A 26,701-nucleotide genomic window follows, 5' to 3' on the forward strand; every position below is an offset into this window, starting at 1 on the left:
TTGAGGGTTCACACTGGTTTAAGAGAATTCAAAATTAATGTTGGTGAAAATTGGCTTCCTGCTGGAGGCTTTTGTATGTCAGGAAAAGCTACACAGGGATCATAAACAGTATGTTATCAGTGGCAAGAGATACTGAGTTTTGAGAGACTTTGACACAGGACTGCTATGCAGGACGTGACATGACAAAACAAAACTGTTTAAAACATAAATGCATTATTAATATTGTTGTATTTGGTTTTAAGGCTGAGTTCAAGACATTGCTCTACGGTCTCTGCTTCTTCCATGCACTGGTGCAAGAAAGGCGGAAATTCGGGCCCCTCGGGTGGAACATTGCGTACGAATTCAACGAGACCGATCTGCGCATCAGCGTGCAGCAGCTGCAGCTGTTCCTCAACCAGTACGAGGTACTGTGCCGTCCGCAGCCCCGGCCGGCCTCGCCTCTGCCGGCCTGGGCTGCTCGGGACATACCAGTGCAGGCTGAGTGTTGCCACTTCAGCGAAGAGTTTCATAAGGGGGTAGCGAATTAGAAACAAAGGTCTGCTTGTAATAGTGCTCCTGTAGTTCATTTCGATTGGTTAGTGTGCCATGATCAGTATATAATTAATTTGGGAAACTTTCAAACCACAATTTAAAAATTCTGCCCTGCAAAATAGAGCACAAATTTGCTCCGTGCAATTGCCTTATTCCCTGGAATTGTATCCTGTCTCTAGAGTGCCGATTACAGCGCTTGGAGATGCTATTGTTAAGCTGTAAAATATACTAAACTCTTAATATATTTGCATAACTAACTGTGATTTACTCAGTGATAGGGATAATGCTACACCCTGGGCTCTTGCAGATCAATAATGAGCTTGATTTAGTTGTGTAAATTTAGCAGATGACTTTCCTTCCTTGTTTGTTTGCAGAGCAATGCAGTGTTTCATAGCAGAATCTCTGGAACTATATAAGTTTCAGCTTCTTAAACTGCGAAATAGAAATAATGATACCCTCGTCAAAAATTCTGAAAAAAAGGAATTACTGCTGGTATTGCTGTGAAATTTGTTTACATTGCACTTTACGGGTACATGGTGCATTTACAAACTAGCTTTGTACACAGTCCAGCTTTTATTTATTTATTTATTTAAATATTTTCATTTCCTTCTGTATGATAACTGCGTGGAAGGGCTCAGGGCTCTGAATTAATCTCTGGAAAACAAACAAACAAACAAACAAAAAAAAAACGTTCCAGAGCCAAATTGCTTTGCCTGCCCAGTTCTTCTGTATGCTGTACAGGCTGCTCTGAGGTACAGTTGTGAGTAGCACATGATTATCTTGGAAAGTCACAAAACATGATGTTACAAGGGATATTTTCTTAATTAGCTGATGGCGTTGACAAGTGCTAGGGAATCAATAGGAAGGGCAAAACACAGAAGAGGCTTGTGACAGGGAGAGGAAACTAACGTTTTCAAGCACTGGTGCCTTTGCTTTGCACCTGCCAGCTGTCTAAAATACAGGTGTTATCTTCAAACCACTGTCAGCCTAAAGTATTTTTGGTTAGCTGTGGTAATTGGCAAACTGTGATACACCATGAAAAAGCAAATTCATGGTTAGGTATTTCTCTTGGGGGGGGGCGGGGGTTGGGGGGGAGTAATCATCCTGCTCTATGACCAAAGGTTATGAGTAAAGGCTTTAAATTTGCCTAATAGGTAGGGAAGCATTTTTCTTCCTGAGAGATTAATGATTTTGTACATGGCGGACGGAGTTATCAGTACTTTTTTTTTGGCTAATTATTTGCTTTATCCAGTGTACAGAACCATTTATTAACCAGTCCTCAACATATCACCCACTCTTCCCTGACCTCCTGTAGAGAATTTATCTCTTAACATCCATAATTTGTTCTGTTCATGCTTCTAAGATGAGTCTAGCTTCTCCCAAACTCAAGACTCCAATCAAGTTTTTTTTTTTTTTTAATTTTTCCACCAAAAAAAAGTGTCTGTAACTCGGCATTAGCCCAGGAGGCTTGCTGGAAAGTACATGCCATTGTTGTTTGTTGAGTGCAGACGTGAAGACTATGAGCATAGATATGGTCCTCTGAGAGCACGGTTATTTAAAAAGTGTGTATAGCCAAACAAGTTCAGATAATTTTGGAAAAGTTTTTCATAAACTAATGCTCGAGGGCTGGGGCGGGGTGGGGAGAGTTCATCTGCATTACTATGGAAATTTTTGGTGGTGTTAATTATTCAAAAGAAACAATGCTGGCTGACAATGTCTTATAGTATTGGGTGATCAGGAGATAGGTGGTACAGACATAAACAGTCAGAGGTAAAATAATAGTTTTTAAAGTTTCCAGTGAGAATTTTGGATGAAGTTCAAAGAAATCACAATGATGCTACTATAGCTGTGCTGAGAAGTGCTAGGCAGCACTTCAGCTCATTGCCTTGCTTTTTTTCAGGAACTGCCATACGATGCCCTTCGCTATATGACTGGAGAATGTAATTATGGCGGCAGAGTTACCGATGACTGGGATCGGCGTACGCTCCGAAGTATTCTAAACAAGTTCTACTCCTCAGAAATCATTACAAATGTAGATTATAAATTTGACCAAAGTGGCCTTTATTTTGTTCCTCCTGAAGGAGACGTAAGTATCTGAGAATCACAGAAACCTAAATGGCTTATTTAAAAACAAATCGATCATACTTTGCTCCACATTGATATGTGCTTTGGTGCTTACTGCTGTCACTGCTCACTTTTGTGGCTTAATCCCACAGTCTATTAGTACTTGTTTCGGTGATAAATGGAAATGACGTTTAAAAAAAACAAAACCAAAACCAAATGCCTACTGCTAACTAAACTGACTTTGCTCTGTGTGAGTCAGCACCATGAGAGGGCAATAAGAGAGAAACCCAGCCTGCTAAAGTTACAAACGTTATAAAACAGACATAAGAGACAATAATCTGTTTATATCTGCTGGAGACAGAAAGGACATGATTGGGAATTTAAATTATCACTCAGCAGAGTTATGTTAAACATCAGGAAAACGTCTTCCCTGACAGCTCAGCAAGCAGCGTGCCCAGAAAGGCACTAGGTATCTTATTTTGTAAGAGAATTTCCAACAGCTATTTAAGGAAAGCTAATCCTGTCGTTAAGGTAAGACGATGGACTGGAGGAATTCACAGGGTGCATGCAGTCCCTGTATTTCCTTATATAGTTTGCTTTATAGTTTGTATTGACTATAGTAGGAACATTCGTAGTGTTTTCTTTGAGATACAGCTTGAGGCCTGCCTTGTGCTGTTTGTCCATTTCTGCATCTCATCGCAACTCTAGAGCCTTTCTTCCCCTTTTGCTACTTTTTCAGTACCAAAGCTATATTGAATATACAAAGACGCTTCCACTGAATCCCTCCCCAGAGATATTTGGAATGAATGCAAATGCTGAAATTACAAAGGATCAGTCAGAAACACAACTGTTATTTGATAACATTCTTCTTACGCAGGTATGTTAAAGACTAAAGATCTTGCCATAACCTTCTACTCAGTCTATACGCTACACGCTACTAAGTTCATATTTTTTTTCCAGTTTTGCTGTACCTTAACTTGTTTTGCATCTCCATTCTGGTGAAATTACTATTCCACCTAAGAAATGTTTAAGGCTTAGCTGTTGTTGTATTTTTCCTGCCCTTCTTCCTGAACAAACACAGCTTCCAGTTTGAAAGCCATGCAACAGTCTAGATAATATCGTTCCTGTAAGTTTCGTGAGAAAAACGAACAGCTGGGTACAGGGAGCAAGAGAACAGACTGAGATAAAGGGAGACAGCACTTGGCACCACTTTGTGTCATTTGACAGCAGCTGGCCAGCCAATGGCTGAGGTGTTTTGGAGCGCTCTGTGGTTGTGAAAGGCCTGGTGGTCTCTGGCTGCAGGGGCAGGCAACCAAACTTCTTCCTGAAGGAGCAGCAGCACATGGAAGTTGTCGGGGTTGGGACTACAGCCAAACAGACTTCATCATTAGAGCACGGCTGGAGGAAGACAAGTCAGCCAACCTCCATGGGGCTGCTAGGGTAATTTGACCCTACTTTCAGCAGGCGGTTGGACTAGCCTGCGGTCTGGAGTGACGCTGCTTATGTGAGGCTACCGGTTGCTAACCAGGAATTACATTGTCAGGTTAGCTAACAGAACTGTGGAATCTTCCAGACATGGTGAAAAACTGATAACACAGCCATCAATGAATGAGGCCATGCGCAGTTCGGAAACCGATTTCTATAGCTGTCACACATTTCACTTAGGAGGACCTTAGTACTTTTGGGGTAAACTGATTCTAGGACAGTGACCAGAGCGGGTGGCTAGAGGAGTGGAAGAGGGTGGGAACAGTAATAATCTTTTAAACAGTGCCTTTAAAACAACTGTATTTTTCTGTATTTTAACTGCTCACTTGAGATCTCAAGTCCCCTTTCTTTTCTTTCCAAAATAAATCCAAATTTTTGGCTGGCTTCAGTCTCAGGCATCTGGTGCTGGTGCAAAATCCACCGATGATGTTGTTTATGAGGTCGCAGGGGACATCCTGAGCAAACTTCCTTCAAACTTTGACACTGAAGCAGCAATGAGAAGCTATCCAACCACTTATACTCAAAGCATGAACACGGTGCTTGTCCAAGAGATGGGCCGCTTTAACAAGTTACTGCAGACAATACGTGACTCCTGTGCTAACATCCAGAAAGCAATAAAGGTAAATTGAAAATAACCCTTACGGGCACATAACTGGAACCTGGCCTCAATCTCTGAGCTGTCAACACAGGTACCTTAGAGCACGCACCTAAAGTGTAATGGAGGTCAGTCAGTCAGCCACCTTTAAGAATCTAAACTTCAAACTGATATAGTCACCTGCAGCTTAAAATTGACAGGCGTACAATGGAACATAAAAGTGTTATTGCGCCTACTGCAGAGAAACCAGAACAGAAGGTTCTTTTAGCTACATGCGTTTGCTAGCAAATAAGACAAGCAGTAACTAGGTTCACATGTGGTTTTTTTAACCTTACGGACCTGAAAGACTGAAGCACCTCACACAACTTCTTACAGATAAAAGCAGCTCTCAACCTCAAATAACTGGAATCCTCGGAGACAGTAATCTTTCTTTTAAGAATACCGCATTCCAAAGTCATTGCTTGTTCTAAGTTTGAGCAATTTATTTATTTATCCTATTTAACCTTAAGGCTGATAAGGTTTAGCTGACCCTCCCCCAACATCCATACACAAAAAGCAACAATCCAACCCTGTTGAGCCAAAACACAAACTGAAAACTCTGCCAATTCAGACTAATAAAAGAATCACTTGCAGACTCGCTATGTTGCAGTTTTGGGGAAAGAGCTAACTAACTAAATAAGCATTTCCAATTAGTAAAACTCAGAAGTGCTCTGGGAAGGACATGTTTCTGAGGGTGAATTCTCCCTTTCTGAGGGAGCATTTTTCAGTATTTCTTTCTAAAAGGGTCTGTGGGGCTACTTTTTTTTTTTTTTTTTTAACCCATATGATAACTGACTACTGTATCAGACTGTTAACTTTTTACTATTGCCATTCTTTTCAGGGTGGCTCCCATCTGACTTAGCTAAAAGCAGGTGATGTGTTGGACAAAGAGTTAGGTTTATTTTTAATTCTTAAAGTGAGGCTTTAACAATTTATTGTTATAAGCAAAAAAAAATATTTAGACATTTTCTATTCCAAATTTCTTTTAGGGACTAGTAGTGATGTCTGCTGAACTGGAGGAAGTGGTAAACAGCATTTTGAAAGGCAAAATTCCAGGATTATGGATGAGTAAGTCTTATCCAAGTCTCAAGCCCCTTGGCAGCTATGTGAATGACTTCCTTAGTAGACTGAAGTTCTTACAGGTGAGAACACCCTGTTTATACAAATTTGTTCAATGCTGCTTGTTGTTTTTGTCTCGTGAACTCAGATGACATCTCCACACGTGCACACGCGCGCGCACACACACGCGCGCACACACACACACACATGTGTACTTACTCTGAATAACTGACATGTAGAGCTCAGTTCCTTGGTGCATCTCTTTGTACAGCAGCGTGCTCAACAGAGCATCTAATGAAGCGCTATGTTTTGCCATGTACCCTACATCTCATAACGGAGGGTGCAATACATCAATACTACAGTACAACAGATGCCAGAATTGGCCTTCCAAAGTGAATTTACTAAGGGCTTCTTAAATTGCATACAGATGTGTGTGGTGGTAGTGTAGGTAAATAACATATACCTTAAGAAGATACTGTTGAGCGACTTTTCCAATGAGCAAGTTTAAACTAGGAAAGCATTTTAACACTGCATCTTTTACGTTAATTAAGGTCAAATATCAAGCTTTCTGGAGAGTGCTGTAGAAGAAAACTGAATGAGTTAGGGAGACTAACAGGGTCCATCACCTGTATGACTGCAGATTCACCAAACTGACTTTAACTGAGCAATATATGGTCTCACGGTCTGTGGCTTAGTGACCTTACGTGGTAAACCTTGCTCTTGAATTGACTAAAAGATCAGCATGAAAGCATGAAGGCTGATCTAGGCCTTTGACACTGAAGATGGAACTGATTTAGACAGTTCAAACCCGAAAGATGAAATACGTAAGTAATTCCTACCAGGTAGCCTCCTCTGTACCTGCTGTAGGAATAGCCGTTAAGATGGACAAAAACGCCAGGACCAAAACTTAGGTAAATTAAAAAAAGAAAAGAAAGAAAAAAGAAAAAAAGAAACATCTGGCTTCAGGTATAGAAAGATACTTGCAAATTCTGCATTTGCAGTTACTCAGAGAACACCAGCTTTGTGTTTTTGAACACACATCACCCTGTCAACATACCTCAGTAGCTTCCCCCTTAAGCTATAATAAGCCTGACAGCAGTATGTAAAAGCAACAGAAATGCTATTGCCTGTGAGAAGGATTATTTTTCTTTTTGGGAGGAGAACTACTTGATAAGAAGACAACTGGTTTAGCAACGAATTTTCTGTGGCAGATGATAATGGTAACGCAATTTGAGTTTTTCTGAAATTGTTCATCTCAAAAACCAACATGTGCAACAATCAGAAAAATGTCTTCTTGCATGCAGTAATTATTCACAGTTGCTATAGACCTCACACACCACACATTACAACCAAAAACCAATGAATTTTGGCATTATTTTTAGCGTTTTTTTTATACAGAAGCTTTCGTGATGTAAGCTAGGAGAAGAACTTTTGTTCTTCTCAAATCACTGCAGGTTTAATTAGGTCATGTTTCGTCATCATGAGGAAATCATCCCTCCTCATCTTCACCTTGCTGTGCATACTTCAGAGATGTGACTTTAGGTCTGGAAGGGAAATGTGACCGTTTCAAAAACGGCCTGCAAGAAATTAGTTGGGGCTCTACCATCTGCACAGAGAAACAAAGGTGAACGCTGAACAGCCTCCGATACTGGAGGAGAACGAAATAATCATTTGTTGATATTCCATAAGTAAGTAAATAAGTAAGTGCTGCATGTTTACCAGCCTAATACAGTCACAGAAGCTAAATATTTCCAGGCAACAGAGTGGTTTTCTTTTTTTTTTCCCTCACAAGTTTGTTACATTTTTAAACAAACAACTTTGTTAAAAAGGCATGACAGCCATCCAAAATACTGCTGCTTTCTGAAAAGAAAAGGCAACCCTGGACTCACAAAGACAAAAATTACTTTCAATGTTACTCTGTTATTATTTGTTTTCCTGAATACTATAATAAATAAATAAAATCCAACTTACTTGCTGCTTTTCTCCTCCGTCCGCTTTTGCTGCTGCAGCAGTGGTATGAAAATGGGACTCCGCCAGTCTTCTGGATTTCAGGATTCTTCTTCACACAAGCGTTCTTAACAGGTGCTCAGCAGAACTATGCCAGAAAATACACTATTCCAATAGACTTACTAGAATTTGACTATGAAGTGCTGGACGATAAGGAATACAATAATGCTCCTGAAGACGGTAAGTAAATGTGTGACGCAATTACCTGCCTATGCTGATATATTCAGAGGTTCACATAAATTTGCAATCAATCAGAATTATGCAATTAATTTAATGAATTTAGTTGGAAACCGTATAGCACTGTACTGGTAACATCCCCAGGAGATGCACAAAAAGTGATGCAGCAAAATACTATTTAAATAAGCAATTACTGCTGACATTAGTGAACTTGGAATGGCCTACAGGTATAAAATAACAGCAGAAGTCTCTCCTTAGCCCAAACTTTTCCACAACAGATCAAACTTCAAGTGCTATTTAGCCTGCATTTTCTTTTCCTTTATTTCATGCCACAATGTATGTATGTGCCCAAAGATACACAGTATTTTCCTAGCCCAATGAAAGCAAGAAAGATAGTTAGTAGAGGATTTGGATATGCTAATTTCGTTATCCCTAGAAGAAACACAGTCTTGCTAATGAGATCATAAGGTGCAGTAGTGGACTGCTTTAAGGGGGAAAAATAAAGTATTTTCCGAATCACTCTAGGATATGTTGCCTACCTTAAGTTCCAGTTGCAGCTAGTTTGCTGAACCTGCCTTTCCTCAGAACAAGGAGAGATAAGAACTGACCAGTTCTTAATATTCTTTTTAATATTTTTCTGAGGGCCAGTTTGACTGGAAGTTGTGTAAAGAAGGGGTTGGCAGGCTGCCTGGGAGATGTACATCTAGTCGCTTTCAACTCGTTCTGTTGGAGCAGGTTTATTTCTTGTTTTAGACGTTCCAGTTTTCAGTATACGCAGCATGAAGGTGCAAGTCTGATGAAAAACAGGTGTTGGTCTATTATTGTCTTCTTGAGTTAGAGTAGATGGAATGACAACAGTAATAAGATAGTTGCGGTTTGTATTTTTAAACATTTAACTCCTTTAATGAACTGTTTCAGAAAGGCATGAAAATGGTAATTTGAAACAAGCAGTGAAACAATATGAAGGCTGTTAATATGCTCAAACCAAGTTTTGAAACTTCCAAGCTTACAATATTTAGTGAGTGAGTGTGTGTGTGTGTGTGTGTGTGTGTGTGTGTGTGTACGTGTGCATGCGTGTCTGTGAGCTGTTTCAGTGTATGTGCGTGCATGTATTTGTGCATCTCTGTGTGTTTCTGTGCATGTGTATATGCATATTTAAGTAAGTAGAGTGTGTGTGTGTGTGTATTTGTGTGCAAGTGCACGTTTTTTGTGTGCAGATTTCTGTTTACGTGGGTGTATTTGTATTTATGTGTGTATGTTTGTGTGTGCATTTATGTGTGTGTATATGCCTTTGGGGGTGTGTGTGTGTGTATGTGTGCATGTATGTGGATGTGTGTGCACACGTGTATTTGTGTGTGTGTGTTAGAGTGTGTATTTGGGTGGGTGTTTGTGTATGCACAGACATGTATACACATACAGATGTACACACACTCCTACAGAGACACCTTTGTTTGTGCACACAGATGCACGCATGTGCACACACACGAACATATACATACACACCTGCATACATATATACACATACCCATACATGTTGTATACACATACATATAAACATGCCTTCACACACATGCACACGCATATGTGCACACACACACACACACATATACCAATATACATACACACAGATACACGTGCGCGCGCACGCACACACACACACACACACACAGAGCACTTTCTAATAATGACAACTGTAAAATTGTTACACAGGTGTCTTGTATTTTGGAATAGCTTTGCGCCTCACCCAACATGCAGAAAAGGCAGGACAGACTAGGGAACTGTTGGCTCTTGTAACTTTTTATAACTCTAATCATAATAAATTGCAATACAGCATAAGAGTGTTACACATTCAAAAAGTTAGGTCATCAACCTTTCAACACAAAGAATTAACAAAGGCCCACAAACACTACAGTCTCTTAGCAAAGTGTGTCACACACGAGGTGCTGCCCTCTGCTGGAAGACATTTTCAGTTTTTGTGTAATACAGTGTCTTTTACAACTGATTCAGGGGTCTACGTTTGGGGATTGTTCTTGGATGGAGCCTGCTGGAACAGACAGACTAAGAAGCTAGGAGAATCTTATCCGAAAATCCTCTATGACACGGTACCTGTGGTCAGTATCTTTCATTTGGTGACATGTTCTACCAATAAATATGGTGGGATCCATACCCTGAGTTCTAGTCTCAAAGGAAGTAATAAGGTAATTCTTAAAACTCTTTAAAGTAAGTTGAGGACATTTTGTGCCGAATTAGAAATTAAGTTTCTGATAGGAGCAGAGAATCCTTTGCAAATCATGATGGCAACAGGAGAGTTGGGGGTTGCTTATTTTGGGAGAGGGATCAAGCTGCTAAGAAAGAAAACAGGAAACAAGTTTTTCAGGGCTAGCTGTATAAAAGCAAACAAAACCAAAAAGGAACACTTTGGACAAAGCCAAGAGAGTTTCTTGATTTTTTTTTTTTAAAGCTGAAAAGGATTATTTTATTCTCTACTGCAGATATGGCTAAAGCCCTGCAAGAAAACAGAGATTCCACAGCGACCAAGTTACCTGGCCCCAGTGTACAAGACCAGTGAGAGAAGAGGGATCCTGTCAACTACAGGCCATTCCACCAACTTTGTCATCGCAATGATTCTCCCTTCAGATAAACCCGAAGAACACTGGATCAGACGAGGCGTGGCATTATTATGCCAGCTTAACTCATGATTTTACCACAATTTATTGAGGCTCACTTTCCAGTTCACTTATAAGGGATGCATGTCAATGCTTAAATATCACTTAAAAAAGAGAATCAACATATAAAAGGAGTTTGTTTACAATGCTGCATTTGTGCCTTTCATGAGATTTGAAAGAATACACTAAAACATAACGGTGTACAATAAAACCTTATAAAAGCCAACCAGAATATCTGCTCCTTGAATAATTTTATTTTCTGAAGGCTCCTTATAAATAAGGAACATACATAAAATGAACACAACACTGTTGACAATGAACAAAACAGCATTTGATCATTTCCAGCTTTATAAAATTTTTAAAAATGATTTAGTTATAACAAAAAGACTCATAGCTCAGCAAGTATCTTATAGGACCATAATCACATTTTAAAACCATAGACTCAATTGTTATTGGGGTGGGGTGGGGTGGGGGGGGGAAAATCACACTGCATCTACTACAATATTTTCTAAGCATAATCACAGCTGATTGAGTGCAATGTGATCTACATCAAAAATTCATATGGGATGTCACACAGTGACAGCATTGTAATATACAAGTAACATTTATGCCCTCCAACAAATACGTATCAGTTAAATGAGACTCTGGATTCAAGCAGAACGGAATGTTGAAGCCACCTAGAAATGCAGTGGAATTCAGATTGTCTGTAACGTGACCTAAAATTGTACGTTAAAATGACTTGGAACTCAATACTGGTGGAAACCTATAGAAGCCACAGCTGTTACACTGCTCTCCATAGCTTGTAATAAATACTAGAAAAATAAAAAGGGAAAAAACCTCATATTTAATATGAGAAATGCAGTACCTACCTTCACTGACCATGTTTTTCCCTTGTCTGAAGATGATCTTGGGAGGAGGTTAACTATTTTCCTATAGAGGCAGTGTATTAAGCTATAACTGCATTTCAACTAATACAAAAGTAAATATACTGCCTGAAATAGTGAGATCTTCATTTGAAAAGAATTAAAAGAAATAACAAAAAAATGATTTGACAAAATATCAATTCAGCCGCATAACGACCCCCCCTTATACTTGACAGAATTCACAACATTAAAGTTAAAGGTCACTCTAACACATAAGCAACCTAGGTTGTTTCAGCTCAGATCCTCAGAAGGTATCCAGTTACTTAAGTCTCTGAAAATTGCACCTGGGGACCTAACTTGGGCTCTATGAAAAAAAACGTCACCCAGGATCTTTGCACTGCAGAAATTCATCTGAAACAACCAACAGTGTATTTGCTAATTAGGGTCCAATAGTACACCCGTTTAAAAAACAAAAAACAAACCCCTCCCTCCCCCCCACTAAGTTCAGAGCATCAAATGACTGCATAACTGGACCCTGGGCTTTTGGCTTCTTCACTGAAGAAACTGCACCCTTCTTTGAAATGGACCTTTAATACTGTTTCTTGATACTGCGTTAGGAAGAAATAAATACTGGCAAGAACCAATTGATACCTTTAAAATGTATGAGCTGCTCTTAGTACAAACTAAATTAAATTATCACCTGAAGCTTCAAAAAGCAAAAAGGGCCACAGGAAACACACACAAACTTGAAATGGAATGAAGATACCAACTGGCTCTTGTTAAAGGCGTTAGGATCGGTATGTTTTTTAGCAGCTACACTGGCGCCAAGCAGACTGAAACAAAACGGCACATCGTCAAAATACAGCTTACCTGGCATACACATAAAGGACGACAAACTGTATGTTTTAAAAAAGGCTACTCCCATGCTCAGGACTGGTACTAGAGAGTCAACTTGCACTCCTCACAAACTCACAATTTTTTAAGGGAGATGGGTACAAGATGGCAATACAAGCATCTCAGCACATTCCAATCCAGGACAGCTGATCCCAGCAAGTTAAGGCCCAAATTTTCCATCTGTCCTTCCAAATTACACGCACCATGGATCTATTACATCTGCTTTTTAATAATCTAATTTAAATACCAAAATTGTAAAAAAATATTGTAGAAATGAACTGCTTTATGCTGGAAGTAGAAATCTTCCTACATACTGTCTACTGCCAGAAATGGCCAGTGCTACAATGGCAAATACCAAGGCATTGCAGAAACTGATTTTTGATCTGATAGTACAGTATTGTAAATAACCCACCAGAACTACATACACAAGAGCATAATTTAACCTTCGTGCCCAGGTTCAGTAACTAGAGCATCTTGCACTTTAGAGTGTTTTAACATAAAAGGAAAGAAACATCCCAAAATAACTGTTAAAAATGGAGAAATTCCCATATGGACTCTCTGTTAAAAGAGAGTTTGCACAAATTCACAGCCACAAATTCCTCAGTAGTTTAGGTTGCAAGTGGCATACAATACATGTTTAGCATCTGTAAAAAAGAACCAGAAATACCTCAATAACTCGGACAACAGGGATTTCTCCAAGCTAACACTAATTCTACTGCGTTTTGCATTTTCCTACTAATATCAAGGAACAAACATCAAATAAATCTTAGTCAAGAAAACATTGTCAAACTGATCCTCGACAGAACACAGCTCTTCGCAGTGTACATTGCAACAGCCTGCCTTCTTACACATGAAGTTTACAATGAGGGAGTGCAGCTTAATGTGTAGTTAAACAATTTAAATGGTGTTTAGGATTTTATTTGTAATTTAAACCAGCACAATGGTTTCCAGTCATGTGGTGTTGTAAGATTTAATACTTGTCACTACTATGCAGAGGAATCAGCACAGAATATATATATATATATATATATATAAAAATATATATATGCACTACCTTAAGCCTTATGCGGCATTAAAAGCTTACTCCGGTTCTTTGCAAGAGGTATGAATTTTAGCTCTAAGATTTTCTGGGTTCTGTTCAAATGTAGTATGAAAGGATAGTATCCCAAAAGAGTAGATACTTCACTGTACTTTTTCTTTTCTTTTCTCAAGCAAGCAGTGCTTCCTGTATAGCACACTGAACCCATTTCTCACATTCAGTATTTCCTAATTGTCTGTCACTTGACTTTAGAGGATGCTTTGGGTCATCATATCCAATTTTAATTAGAAAAAAAGCCGAAGGTAATCTACACAGAAATGAATATACTGTACTTGTGTAAGTAGTGCAAGCTGCTGCTTTTCCTCTGAGCAATGTGCATACAGTGAAACAGTGCAGACTCAAAGCCATACAGTAACATCATTGTAACCACAGTGATTACCAGAGATGGTCAAAACTGGATGTCGAGCACAATTTTATCTTCGTAGAGGGCAATCACCAGCATGATGGCAAATCCAAGAAGCAGGCCTAGATTCTGAAGAATGAACTGCCCCACAGGACAATAACCATGCTCTTCATTATCTCCATCTCCATGAAGCATTTCTGGAAGCTAAAATGAAAAACAATTCAGAGAGAGTCATTTCACTTCTATTCCATTTATATACTGACAAGTTTACAAGACAGTACTAACCAAGAAAAACATTCCAGCCTTCAGTTATAAAAACAGTCCATTAAGAAATAGTTAAAACTCTAACTAGTCATTACATTTGAGAAAAACGTGGTCTCAAACACATTACATGTTTACAAAACAAAGTGAACTATGCCACAGCCTTTCCTTTGGGCATTTTTTAAAAGCTTTTATTGGACCGCATATTTATTTGAACTTCAAGTTCCTCAGGATAAGGACCAGCCCAGCTTTCTTTGAGCTCTGCTCTTTCACGTTCTTTTACTCAATTAAAACCAAGTCACGCTCAAATAAACATAAGAAGCAGCTTTGATTATTGCTACACTAATTGCATTGCTATAAATATATCCTTATATTGAAGCGTTTATAATGACTGGTCTAATTAACTTAGCCATTCATGTGCTGTTATAAGCTAACACGTATTCATATATATTTCCCTTATAAATAAGGGAGTAACAGGGAACAACCTGTATGTCACAAGCAGTTAAAGAGAAACTCTATGTAAATCCATTAAAAATTCTGACAGTGCTGGATATTCATAAGACTTCCCCACCTACGAAGAAAAGTCAAACGGCACTGACGACAGCACCAAATAGCAGCGGACTTAAAAGATATGAAGTGTTTAACAAAACCACCCATATGAAACAAGAATACTTTAAAATGCTGCACAAGTAACTGAGATTCAAAAATGCACGAGCTAAGGCACGCTCAGTATAGAAAAATACCATACGGAACAAAGACGCCTCTCTTTTCGTATGATCCAAACAGAGACTTCAGGCAGTATACAGCACGAGTCTCTAGAACTACCTACTGTTCCTTCATTAGGGAGGCTATAACAGTTTTGTTATTCCGAGTACCTGAATGCTGTACAACAGACAATGACAAGTTATCAGATCATCAAATCTGCCAAAAGGACAAGTAAAAGGACCCACCCGGTCTTATATTACTGTATTTCAAAAGATACAAAAAGCTGCCAATTAATTTGATTTGCTGGGAATTTAAATCTCTATTAAAAATATACTCAGCTAGAAAAGGTTTACCCTTTGTAGAACAGACCAGACAGCCTAACTGCAAACACTATAGCAAATTACAAAGTACCATAAGTCATTAAGGATAAATGAAGTAATCACAGACTTTACACTACTGAAGATTGCCATACAGGTCCTCATGTCGGCAGGCAAGATTTGCTGAAGAAATGAATTAGTATCTTTGGAAATCTGAGTTGTATTCACCAAATACTACAAAACCTAACCAGAGAATTGTGCTAGAATTGTTGCTGCCAATTTTGGAAGCTGGAAGAAGTACACACGATTCAAGCTTCATAATCAAGATCTACAGAGACATAATATTGATATTCCAAAATCTGCAGATAAACTTAAGGATAACCAAAGAACATTTGGGCATCTGTTTTAAAACCCAGGCAGACCAGGGTGCTCTATCTCCAAAACTTGCAAAGTTTCCCGTCATGGGCATCAAAAGGGAAAGCACGATTAGTAGAAGCGGAAGTCTTCGCTACAGATAGTCACAGCTCTGTCACGTATCCCCAAAGCTATGGAACTGAACAGCAAGTAAAATACCCCTTTAAGATAGGAACAGAAGTTATTTACCTGTAACCAGTATTATGGGCACACACATCCCATAGCTCTATTCCAGGTATTTATTTATATAGTTACTGCATCTGCAGAGGCATGCTCATGCTCCTCTTTCTTGTACTCCGAGCATGAACATGCACGGCAGAGGAGGTCAGTGCCACTTCAGCTCTCACTCAGCTACAGATTCCCAGAAGGAATCTTGGAAAAACTCCAGGGAGGGAGAAGAAGGGTGGAAGGAGGCTGTGTGCCCAAAGACCTTGTTACTGGCTTTTTGCCGGTAAAAAAAAAATCCCCTCCTTCAGTCCGAGATGTAGTCCACCCATATGAGCACTGGAGGAACCTCTCGCATATTCACATTTACCTGAAGGCAAATCTCCCTCAAGTCCCTCATTCAAATAGGAACTGCATAACTGATCTGCCCAGTATTGCTTGAACTCTAGATGTCTCTGCAACGGCACAGTAGTTCAGGGAGATATAAAGAGAGCTCCCGACAGCAGCTTGACAGAGACCAGGAAGAAATTTTTCAGAGATGCCAGATGTTGTTTGAGATCTGTTGGAATGTACTCTGATGACGGAGAAAAGACTTCACCTTAGCATAATTATAATGGGCTTTCACATTGCCAGTTATCCAGTTTGAGAGTATATCTGTGTTAAGGTTACTAAACTTTTTGCTTTATTAGCTTCTATCTATCTATCTATCTATCTATCTACATATGACAGATACATTTATTTCCCATAAGATGACATTGTCAAGTTGCACTGAGAAGGAATTTAGGAGAATCCAGTGTAACAACTGAAGGGAAGGCAGGAGGATCTTCTTGATTATTCTTCTGATAGTTATCACCGCATGGAACGACACTAGAAGCCACAGAAAGCATAAAGGGTTAAAAAAGTCATGACTTTAGATTGTACTGCACAAGAGTATTGTTTACCATTGGAAAGGATGTAATTAGATACATTTCAGGACAATCGGATGCAAGAACACCAAAAGGTCTATTTCTCAATGAGCTGGGGTAAAGAACAGATAGAAAACTGCAGCTAAGTGGATCTCTGTCAGGCTAGGGAAGAATGGAACTCTTTGTTCCGACTAAATATCAGATGACAAAAATGTAAGGTCTTTGAGAGGGAAACAGATTATGGAAATATCAAGACAAAAATCTGATCCGGTTTTCAAGCGTGTCTTGCAAGGTACTTCTTGCTCTTGTTTAGAGTCAGACCATTGGGCCTTAACTACTTGGATGCTGCTGTGATGACCAAGGAAGAGGACAAGGAATACAAGAATGAAAACACTGCTTCTCTTTACCCCTGAGTCTTCAGACAAAATGAGGTCAGGAAATAAATGTCAGCCACAAGACTTACAGGGAAGTGGTATTTCAGTAATTACAGGCTACTGCAGAACATCTAAAAGATGCACGCATGATCATTCTTGAACATCCAACCCCTCTTTTAGCAAGGCCTGAAAAGGATCCATTTACCTTGAAATAGAGACTTCGTCACTAGAGTATATTAACAGAAGTAGCCAAATAACTTTGCAAGGCTCTCCATCGTGAACTATTCCATTTTTTACTAACTGCAGACAGAAATAAATGCAATGATGAACAAAGCTTTGCTTTACTTTCGTGATTCCTGGTTCTAGGAGACCTAACGGTCCCTGTTAGTCCCAAACAGGACTAACACAAGACCTTCAGAACCAAAGCTGAGATTAATTGAAAGCTCTCAAATCAGAGGTGGAAGACACCACCTAGAAGCAAGCGGGCAACTCCAATGACATTAATTTTCTTGAGCACCAATGTGGTAGTAATGCTGAATACAGAAATAACGGCAGAGGTAAAATTGTCAGTGGGCAGAGTAGCCAAGACAGCTTCTGCTGACACCAGGAAATTCAGAGGACACTTAACCCTTGCTTTCAGCAATGCCAAAAGGGCACGAGGCTAAGAAACCAGACTCATTGTTCACTGCTAGGAACTGGGAACTGCAAGGCCACAGCGGCAAAGGCAGAGGGGTCTTCATAGGGCCAGCTGCCTTAGTTGGCCCCAGGGAAACAATACAGTCAGCCCATACCGGGGCAGACACCTGACAGCCTCATAAACAGTGACTGATAAAAAGTGATAAGTTGTTTCAATAAGAATATCTGAAACTTGAAGTCTGTGTGTGTCTGTGGCTGAAAGCAACTCACAGATGGTACACAAGCATGCCTGCTTTGGTAACTCAGCCAATGAGAGTCACACATGACACTTTTCAATCCTGCACTAAGTAACTTCCGGGGAGCTGCTAAAAAACCTGGTTTGAAAATAGGGCAGTCAGCACAAACGTACGCAGGCTAGCAGTGCAGGCCAAGAGAGCTAGCAGATACGGCAACTGAATCTCTAAAGAGATTTGGGAGTGAAGCAAAGGCACCGTTTACAAGACTTCAGAACAGCAAAATATGCCATTTTACCCACGGTTGAGAACTGAAACCGACTGGTCCTCATACATCAAGTATGCCTGAATCTTTTACAGATGCTATGAAGTTGAGAAAAAGTCTCCAGTGGATCATCGTGCAAAGCTTGAACTCCAGTTACATGCGAGTATTTTTGTATAAACAGTATGTAACCGCACCTGGTGACCCCAGCAGTAATCTAATAATCCTACTTAAGTCTTTTTGAGTAGAGAAATAACAGCTGTCATAAAGCTTGCCTTTGGCTTTAGATGTAGGTACTAGGAAAGAAGAGTTTGCAAATGAAGAGATGGACATCCAGGGAAGCACTCCGCAAACTGCAGAACGGAGATACCCCTAAGAGAAGCACCAAGAGCTACCTGAATACCTGTGAATTAAAGCTTTAAGTAGAAGTTAAACTTGAAGTTTCTGGTTCAACTAGTTGATAATTTAATACAATAGGAGATCCGTCTTTACAATACAGGGAAGTGGCTTGCTTTATCCTTTTCTTTATATTTAAGCAAGAAGAGTATTACAAAATATCCAAAAAATGAAAACTGATCTCACCATCATCATATTGGGGCTTAGGAAAGAAAAAAAGCAAGCAAACCGGCTTATTTAAATGTAGCTCTGAGGCTCTTTGGGAGAGGAATCAGGATTAAGCATGGACTGATAACATGCGCAGAAGCGTATTACTGCCTGAAGGATCTGGATGGATGGTGTGCACTAACTAAATATAACATACGTATAAGGTAACTCCTTGAAACAGCAGCATGTACTCCACCAAATGATTTTTTGAAATCTTTTCACCATCAAAGCAATGTTTTAACCAACTGCTCTTTTTAAAGGTTAGAACTAAGCTTTCCAGGACCGAGTGTATGAAAATTAAGTTTTTCTGGAGAACAATTCTAAGGAGTAGACGGAACTCCAGCGTCTAATGTCCCATCCACAAAACAGACAATCACCTTATGTTTATTAGTGGGAAACGTGAGTGTCTTTCCCAGCCCCACTATAGTTTTTGCATTTCAATAGAAGTTAAGGGCAGACTTCCGCAGCAGAAACCCAAACAGGCAAGCAACTATAAAAAACTTTGCTACATCTCTCAAAGTATTCGCAACCGTTTAAAAAGGCACAGAACAGAATCAGCCATCTACTGTCTATAGATATTTGATTTTGTGTCATAACAAAAAAAAATTCCATGGTAGGTGCAATTTCAAGTCCCAGGCTTTAGGCACGAAATGCAAAAACGACATAAAATCATAACACTCTTACCATATCAACCAATGCCACATAGAGGAACATGCCTGCAGTGATTGCAAAGATCCACAAGGTGATGTTATTAGCATACTGTCCCACAGCTGTGCCTATCAGCATCCCTATGTAAGCCATCATGGCAGACAGGAGGTTGTACACAATGGCTTGCTTGACTGTCATACCTGCTTTAAGAAGCACAGCAAAATCACCTAAAATGGGGACAAAACACAGGGGTGCTGTGTTATCAATGCTCCTTAAGAGAACAAGTAGATACGTTCATAGATACATTTACTGTCTCACCAATCTATGGCATTGCCAAAGTACACTGTGCTACAGAGGCTATAAGGGAGAATGGGCAACAAGATATGACAACTCTTCAGTTTTCTAACTGTATTTATGTGCAGCATGACCATGATCAAAATATGATTTAAAGGTGCCCGTTCATCATGCTGATGGACAGAAAGGTGACAGTGGTTAATCGGTAAAGATAAATGGAGGAGTCTAGATGCAGTCTTTCCAGACTGCATGCAGACTTGTATGACTTCCAGGCATACAGACTTGCCTTGACTTCACAGAAGTTGTTCATGGCACTTAAAAATTCAGGTTTAGCCTTGGTCAATACCTGTGAATGTGCCTCTTATCTACATACACCTCATTTGACTAATTCAAGCCGAATATAAGGGAGGCATTAGTGCCCAGAGAAAGCGCAAATGAATTTGAGAAATATAGCACTAGGAAAAGGAACAGTTACATTCAGAAGGAGTGACTTCACACCCATGCTGAGTAACAGTTGGTTGGTTTGAGACGTGACAAGTTAACCTATATTATTTTGAATTCAGGCCACCTCTACTAAAACTGCTGATAGAGGCAGACATTCTGTAAAGACCTAAACTTTCATCTTGTTAACCAACTCCAGTAGTTCCACTCCCCTCAGATAGAACTCTTGTGAAAAATGACATAAAGCCACGAGGGTAACGAATATAGTAGTCTCACGTCAGATAATACTAGAAGTTAATTGCTCAACCTGCAATCAAAATCGGAAGGATGTACAGTGAGCTCCTACTCACTTCTTATACAAGGTTAATTTGATCAAGTTAACCTAGAAAACCATCAGCACAGCATGACACACATTGCATTACATACTCTAGCAGTTTCACTTATCTCTAACTACTGTACAGTACCACTGTCCAACCATGAACGTTTCCTCTACTATGTCCCGTTTGTACCCATTACTTACTTACCTTGTACTTAGTATCCGCCTATATAAAATGCTTTTCACCCATTACCTCTAAGGGTTTTTGAAGTACTTGTTTTACCTCACTTTTGAACATTCAGGGACAGCAACTCAGCACGTAAGCAAACTGTGACTACACAGACTACATACAGTTTAATCTAGCGCAATTCCAGTTGCTGGTAAAAGGAAGACTCCTCCTCCTCTTTCTAGCTGTTCTCTCATTAGTTCCATAGTGCCCTAATATTTCACGTGATGTGCCTTATGGCCCACAGAATGACAACAGTTTTCACCACAGTTAGCGAACCCCCAAGAAGAAATGTTTCAAAACAGGGGGAGGAATGAATGGCACCAGCAACAATGCCTAGAGACGTTATCTAAACAGTCATTCATACCTCCTGCATTTAGTGACTGTGTGGTACAAAGCAGCTTCCGAAGAACTCCAGAAAACTTTTTGCTTATTCATTTAACTTTCTGTAGTGTGCCACAGGACGTGCAACATTTTTAAAGACAATGCCACACGGACTAGTGAGAAACTCTGTATATGAAATGCAGAGCCATAAGATTAAACTGTAAATGTATGTTCCTAAGGACATTTGAAAGACATGCCTGGAAAGCTTCACGAAACTGATACAGCTAGATTCTTGCTCAAATAATCCTGTATTAATATTCTCATTATAAACACTGAAAAACAATTTTGTTCCGTTATTCTCTAAAGTTCTGGTCAGCCCAGTAGGATCTGCATTGTATCATGCTTATCATGATAAACACCACAATAGCTGTTAGATGCATATTTCATACAGATAAAGAGATTGAACAGATTAACTTTATGTAATTAGTTACCTAATTCATGGGGAAGCTCATGACAAAATACTGCTATAGATGTACTAATTCCTCCTGTCAGTCCAGCACTAAAAGCTGCTCCTAGAAAAATAAGATTCAGATTGCATTTTACTATTTTCAAGTCAGCAAATTTAATCAACAAACTTCCTGAGATTACACCTTTTTGTTAGAATGCATGCTCTAATATTGTTTCATTACGTCTATGTTCTGTCCATATATAAACTGAAAATACTGGAAATCTCCTGGATGTGCATTGCTACTGCATACTTCATTAGTCAGTTCATCTGTAAGGCAAATTGTGAGAAAGGACATCACAGCTGAGAGGAAAACACAGATATGCAGGCAACAAGCTAGTGCTATCTAATAAACAGCGCCATTTTTACATCTGGAGGAACTCAAGTACATGAGCCCAGTAAGCGTGCACAAGCGCAACAGTCCAGTTCTCGTCCTCCCATACTGGAAATCCAAACTAACACTTAGCCCATAAGCCCTCTATTGCTTTGATGCTTATTTCTAGAGCGTGTACCAGCAACGTTAATAAAACTAACTTTGAAAAGAACAAGGAGAAAAACATTGACATAATCCTCCCTCAGTTACTTTTGTGTAAGCTAACTGAATTCAATCACTTTTAAGTTCATACCTTAAATAACTCCACCAATAACTGATATTAGGTGGAAAAAAGGCACAGTCTTAAGATAGAGAGGATATTCAACTTTTCTTCAGAAAAGCATGCATTCCTCAACATGATATATTCAAGTGACGAATATATGCTCTTCTAAAATCTATATTTCACCAAAGCACCAGCTGTTTGGGCTCAAGATATGAATATTTAGAAATGGAGTTTTCATACAGTGAAGCTCTCAGCAGATGGCGTAGTGGTCCTTTTGGCCTCATAAGCCACTGTTTAAATGTCTTACCTGTTCAACAGCAAAAACGAAGCAAAAGGTTAAATTTTTAGGGAATTTAGATTTTTAGGAAATTAACTGGAGAAAGCAGAGGTACTGTAGTCAGTTCCCCTGGTTAACTCAAGGCCCTAGCAAGTAGCTTATCCCCCACCCTTCAAAATAGGTAAGTATGTTCCTTCTGCTAGTAGCTCATGGCCCTGTACGCTCTACTAGCGGCTACCTTGGTAAAAACGTCAAATATATGTACTTCAGTACTTTCACTATCATTTTTACTCCCGTGACATCTATTCAAATTAATGTGCTTTACAGTCCAAATGACATATAGAGGTTTGTGCGAATCTGAACTGATGATACATTAATCTAATCAAATATGTAATGGTTCCAATTTCTCCGGTAGTTTAATTCCCTCTGCCTCCGGTTAGAAATCAATCTAAAGTGACAGAAAAACAAAATAACACTTTGCTTAAACACGAATTGAGTTATCTTCAGTACTCTTTTTTAAATTTTGAAAACCTGACTCCTAGTACATTTATTATTTATAAATTATTGCAATTATAAATATTATTACTAATATAAATGATATTATCATAAATATTGTTATAAATAAGGGAAAAAGGAACTTACAGTTTATTATTCAAAAGCAAACACTGAGACCCAGACAACAAATGTGTATTGCAGGTACTCCATAAATCCTGAGCAGTCTTGTCTGCACCTGTATGTATTTGGCAAAAATTGCTACTATTGCTAATATACAATAATCTTGGCGGAAATAGCCACAGCATATTAACAAAGGGAAGACTACTACAGTCGATTGTTTTCTAATTCCTGTTCTGAAGAAGGTTAAAGAATGCCAGGAACCACAGGAGCGAACTTGAGGTCTTACCTGTGATCGCTGATAAGTAAAGCATTACCAAAATTATGCAAGGTAAAAAGAAGCTCTTGATATTGATACCTCTTGTTTTTTTCTTACCTATTGCTAAGCCATCACTGAAGTTGTGAATGCCATCTCCCATAATTACCATCCAAGCGATATTAGCTATCCCGGTATCTTTCAGGTCTTTTCCCGAATGACAATGGCCATGGGAATGATGGGAATGTTTGTGATGCCAGTGGTGACTGTATTTTCTAGCTGTCATTTTATCTTCACCATGGCTGTCGTATTCTGAATCATGGGGATCATGCTCTTGAGCAGTGTGTGAAACATCATTGTGAGAACGGTGCATATTGTTGTCCTCTTCTACAGACAAGAAGTTTTTGGGAGGAGATTCCAGCTGGCCATCTAAATCAGTTAGTTCAGTTTCATTAAGTCGATCTTCAGATAAAACTGAGTCGTCTGCTCCTACGTTGAAGCCAGTCGAGAGAGACTGCATTAATTCTTCTTTAAAATAACGCCAGCAACTACTGTATCATTGAGCTAAGATTTTAGCTGCTTTTCAAAAGCAAAAATGTAAACTATTTTAGCACAACCCATTCTAAAAACTGTGGTCAACATTCAGTCAAAAAAGATCTCTCTCACTGCATTATTTCTCAGTGATTTGCATATAGAGCATTTAGAAATCTCCATCACAAGACAACAGCTCTGTATTCACAGCGCACACGGCCAGTTTGGCCTGACCTAGGCTGTTACTCTGGTGCCGAAAAAAATTTATCGTTCAACAACTGGAAAAACAACGTTGCCAGAACTATAACAACACGTCTCATAGGCTGCAGACGGAATCCAAACTGCTAAGCAAACCTTAACTAGTTATGCTGTAGGCATGCACATACAAGTCACTACTTAAAACTTCACTGGAGCACACCAGGATCTGCAGCTGAGTATGACAGATCTTTAAAGTTGTACATGCACATGCACTGCATGCATCTCTGTGTTATACACTTGTACCATTCAATGAAATTCTCTAATGTAGCTCATTACTCTGCTAGTGTATCAAGGCCCTTTTTGCAAAGAAATACAGAATGTAAACAATGCAGAAAGCAAATGGGCATAAATTTTAAGTCTTCCAATATTAATAAAGTATTAATAAATAAATAAAATTGGCATTCTATGCTCCAAGAAACAAAGAGTTGTGGAAAAAAAGCTGTTCTGGACAATGAAGTTATTAGATCAAAATAATTAAGCATAAATATTCCAGAGTAAAAAATATGCAAATACTAAGTGGAATTTAAAAAAAAAAAAAAAAACAACAGGCACAGAATATCTATTCAGCAGACAGACAGTTTCTAGATAAACAGGCTTTCTAACAACATTTAGAGGCTGTTTAACGAGAAATGCAATGGCCATTCAGACGAGTGGCAGTGGCACTGCAGTTCAAAATTTGTATTCAGCACAGGCTTCCACAGCCTTTAATATGAATTATTTACTATTTGGCAGAGGGCATTTTCAGAGGAACAGTGTTATAGAACTAGTTACGTAAGAAGAGTACTCTATGCCATTAGAAGCAAAATTTCTCTCATCACACATTAAAAGAAAATGAAAACTTTTAAAAGACATGTACGTATCACCATACTCACAGCTGAAAGCGTTTCTTTGTTCTACGTCAATGCCCATTGTTTCACGTGAAACCCCATTTTAAGTTGTCTGAACGGAGGAGACTACAGTTCTAACTCTCCCTTCCACAAACCACTCAAATAAACAAAATTGCCCTTGTATGAATATTGCCCACAGATTCCTCATCAACACATTCAGCAGCCATGCAGGCAACAGAAAGGGCAGTTTACGGAGCAAAGCCCCTTTCCCTTCTCTCACCCTTCAAGAGAGGGATATGCCATCTCCCCTGGGTTCAGATTTCATGAGCATTCAGATAATAATGGAGGAATAGTATTCGAAAGCTGTTTTGGCTACTTGAGAAGCAGTTGTGCTTATGAGAAGAAATCAGTTTTTTTTTTTTTTTTTTAACCTTCTCAGCCAAATAAGAATACATCAGAGGCTGGAATCTTCAAAGCGTAACAGATTTTCCTCTTTCAGCTGTGTGTGTTAATTTTTTAATGTAGTTTTTGCCAGGGCTTAGCTAGTCACGAACAGTTTAACAAATTACCCCTCCCCCAAAACCACGAACCACAACCACCCAAAACCCTAACCGCTTCAGAAATCTGAGAACTATTTGTATGGCATATTAGGAAGTGCTCAAAGTGCTCTCACATCTAAGGGAAACAAAATAAATAGCCCAGAGAAAGCCTAGTAAGTCTTATTAACAATGATTTGCGTAACAGCAGCACAACCGTGCAAGAGGTTACATGCTACATGCCACGATTACTTTGAATCTCATGAGTTCAGAGAATTCTGAAAGTAATTGTTTACCTGCAAGTGGTTTGAGCTGAAGCCAGTCGGCATCTGGTCTATTATTTAATTTGTGATCTGAAAGTTTCCTTCCAATTGGTGATTCTTCAGTCGGTTTTTTCTTGCACCATTTCTGCTTATTCTACAACAGGAAGCAGAGTTAACATCTAGTTTGTAAGATAACACTGACAGAAATAAAAGATAAACTGAAATGCTGTCACAAATCTCTCTTAAAAACAGAGCAAGTTACTCTCTCTTAATGTGTTCAGCAGAAGTACATGCCAGCCTTCGTAAGGCTCATCGGTAACATCTATCTCACTGGAAATTCTTAGGTACCTACCACAGAAATACACATGCGCGCGCGCGCGCGCACACACACACACACAAAAAATAATTTCATTAACAGAGTACATTACGACAAGGATTGCACATGTATACAGAACTATTGTATTTGCCTATTTTAAGGAAGCAAATATGCAGCAAGAACAGCTCTTCTGTTTGTTCATTTTTAGTAAGTTTCATACTCCTATAATTTCCTCACATTTTCCTTCAGAGAAAAGCTTGCTACTTTCTTGTCCGCAGCCCGTATAATAGATATGACAGATACGCCAAAGCAGTCTAGGGGATTTAATTCATTCATTAATCTTGAACAAGGTATGTCCAATGTAAGAGCTTTCATCTTTTATCAGAAGACCTAAGCGTGTCCTCCAACACGGAAAATCTTTAGCTACTGTCCAGCTGAAATCGGCAAGCCTGGTGTGAAACCAGAGAACCCGAAATCTTTCCAGAATAGTTTTGTCAAAATCATTTTCTCCTCAAAATCAAGCAATGGAGACAAACAAGTGCTACACATTTATTTAGAATGACTGCTTCATGACTAGGGATATTCAGTAGCTCGAATCCCCATCTACTATCTATACCCCCTCTCCGGTACTCTCCTTTTGTACCACTGACATCAATACAGCATGCCCCCATTCCAAAAAATCCAATCTTTTTCAGGGAAACAAGCAACAATTTGACTGGAAATCTGTAGAAAGTGGGAGTTCTGCATGTCTTGGCATTTTCCCATGGGGAAAAACCGA

The 26,701-nt window shown here is 39.2% G+C and overlaps 2 protein-coding genes across 9 annotated transcripts in view; one reads left to right on the plus strand and one right to left on the minus strand.

The window, feature by feature from the left end:
* Positions 1-10,656, plus strand: part of DNAH7 (dynein axonemal heavy chain 7) — a 121,640-nt gene extending 110,984 nt beyond the window's left edge. For both annotated transcript variants that reach the window (XM_068948272.1, XM_068948273.1), the window contains 8 exons: positions 243-404; positions 2,432-2,617; positions 3,335-3,472; positions 4,470-4,700; positions 5,704-5,856; positions 7,783-7,960; positions 9,965-10,068; positions 10,450-10,656. In XM_068948272.1, coding sequence (XP_068804373.1) covers positions 243-404; positions 2,432-2,617; positions 3,335-3,472; positions 4,470-4,700; positions 5,704-5,856; positions 7,783-7,960; positions 9,965-10,068; positions 10,450-10,656 — 1,359 coding nt within the window. The remainder of the gene's footprint in view (positions 1-242; positions 405-2,431; positions 2,618-3,334; positions 3,473-4,469; positions 4,701-5,703; positions 5,857-7,782; positions 7,961-9,964; positions 10,069-10,449) is intronic.
* SLC39A10 (solute carrier family 39 member 10) overlaps positions 10,654-26,701 on the minus strand; it is a 55,659-nt gene continuing 39,611 nt past the window's right edge. For 6 of the 7 annotated variants that reach the window (XM_068948276.1, XM_068948277.1, XM_068948279.1 and 3 more), the window contains exons 6-10: positions 25,641-25,761; positions 23,313-23,681; positions 21,438-21,518; positions 19,382-19,572; positions 10,654-14,026 (exon numbers count right to left, since the gene is read on the minus strand). In XM_068948276.1, coding sequence (XP_068804377.1) covers positions 13,868-14,026; positions 19,382-19,572; positions 21,438-21,518; positions 23,313-23,681; positions 25,641-25,761 — 921 coding nt within the window. In that variant the 3' untranslated portion in view covers positions 10,654-13,867. The remainder of the gene's footprint in view (positions 14,027-19,381; positions 19,573-21,437; positions 21,519-23,312; positions 23,682-25,640; positions 25,762-26,701) is intronic. The other variant, XM_068948280.1, reaches the window with a different exon arrangement.

This window comes from Struthio camelus, chromosome 6 (genome assembly GCF_040807025.1).
Source record: "Struthio camelus isolate bStrCam1 chromosome 6, bStrCam1.hap1, whole genome shotgun sequence".
In the NCBI taxonomy this organism is placed as follows: Eukaryota; Metazoa; Chordata; class Aves; order Struthioniformes; family Struthionidae; genus Struthio; species Struthio camelus.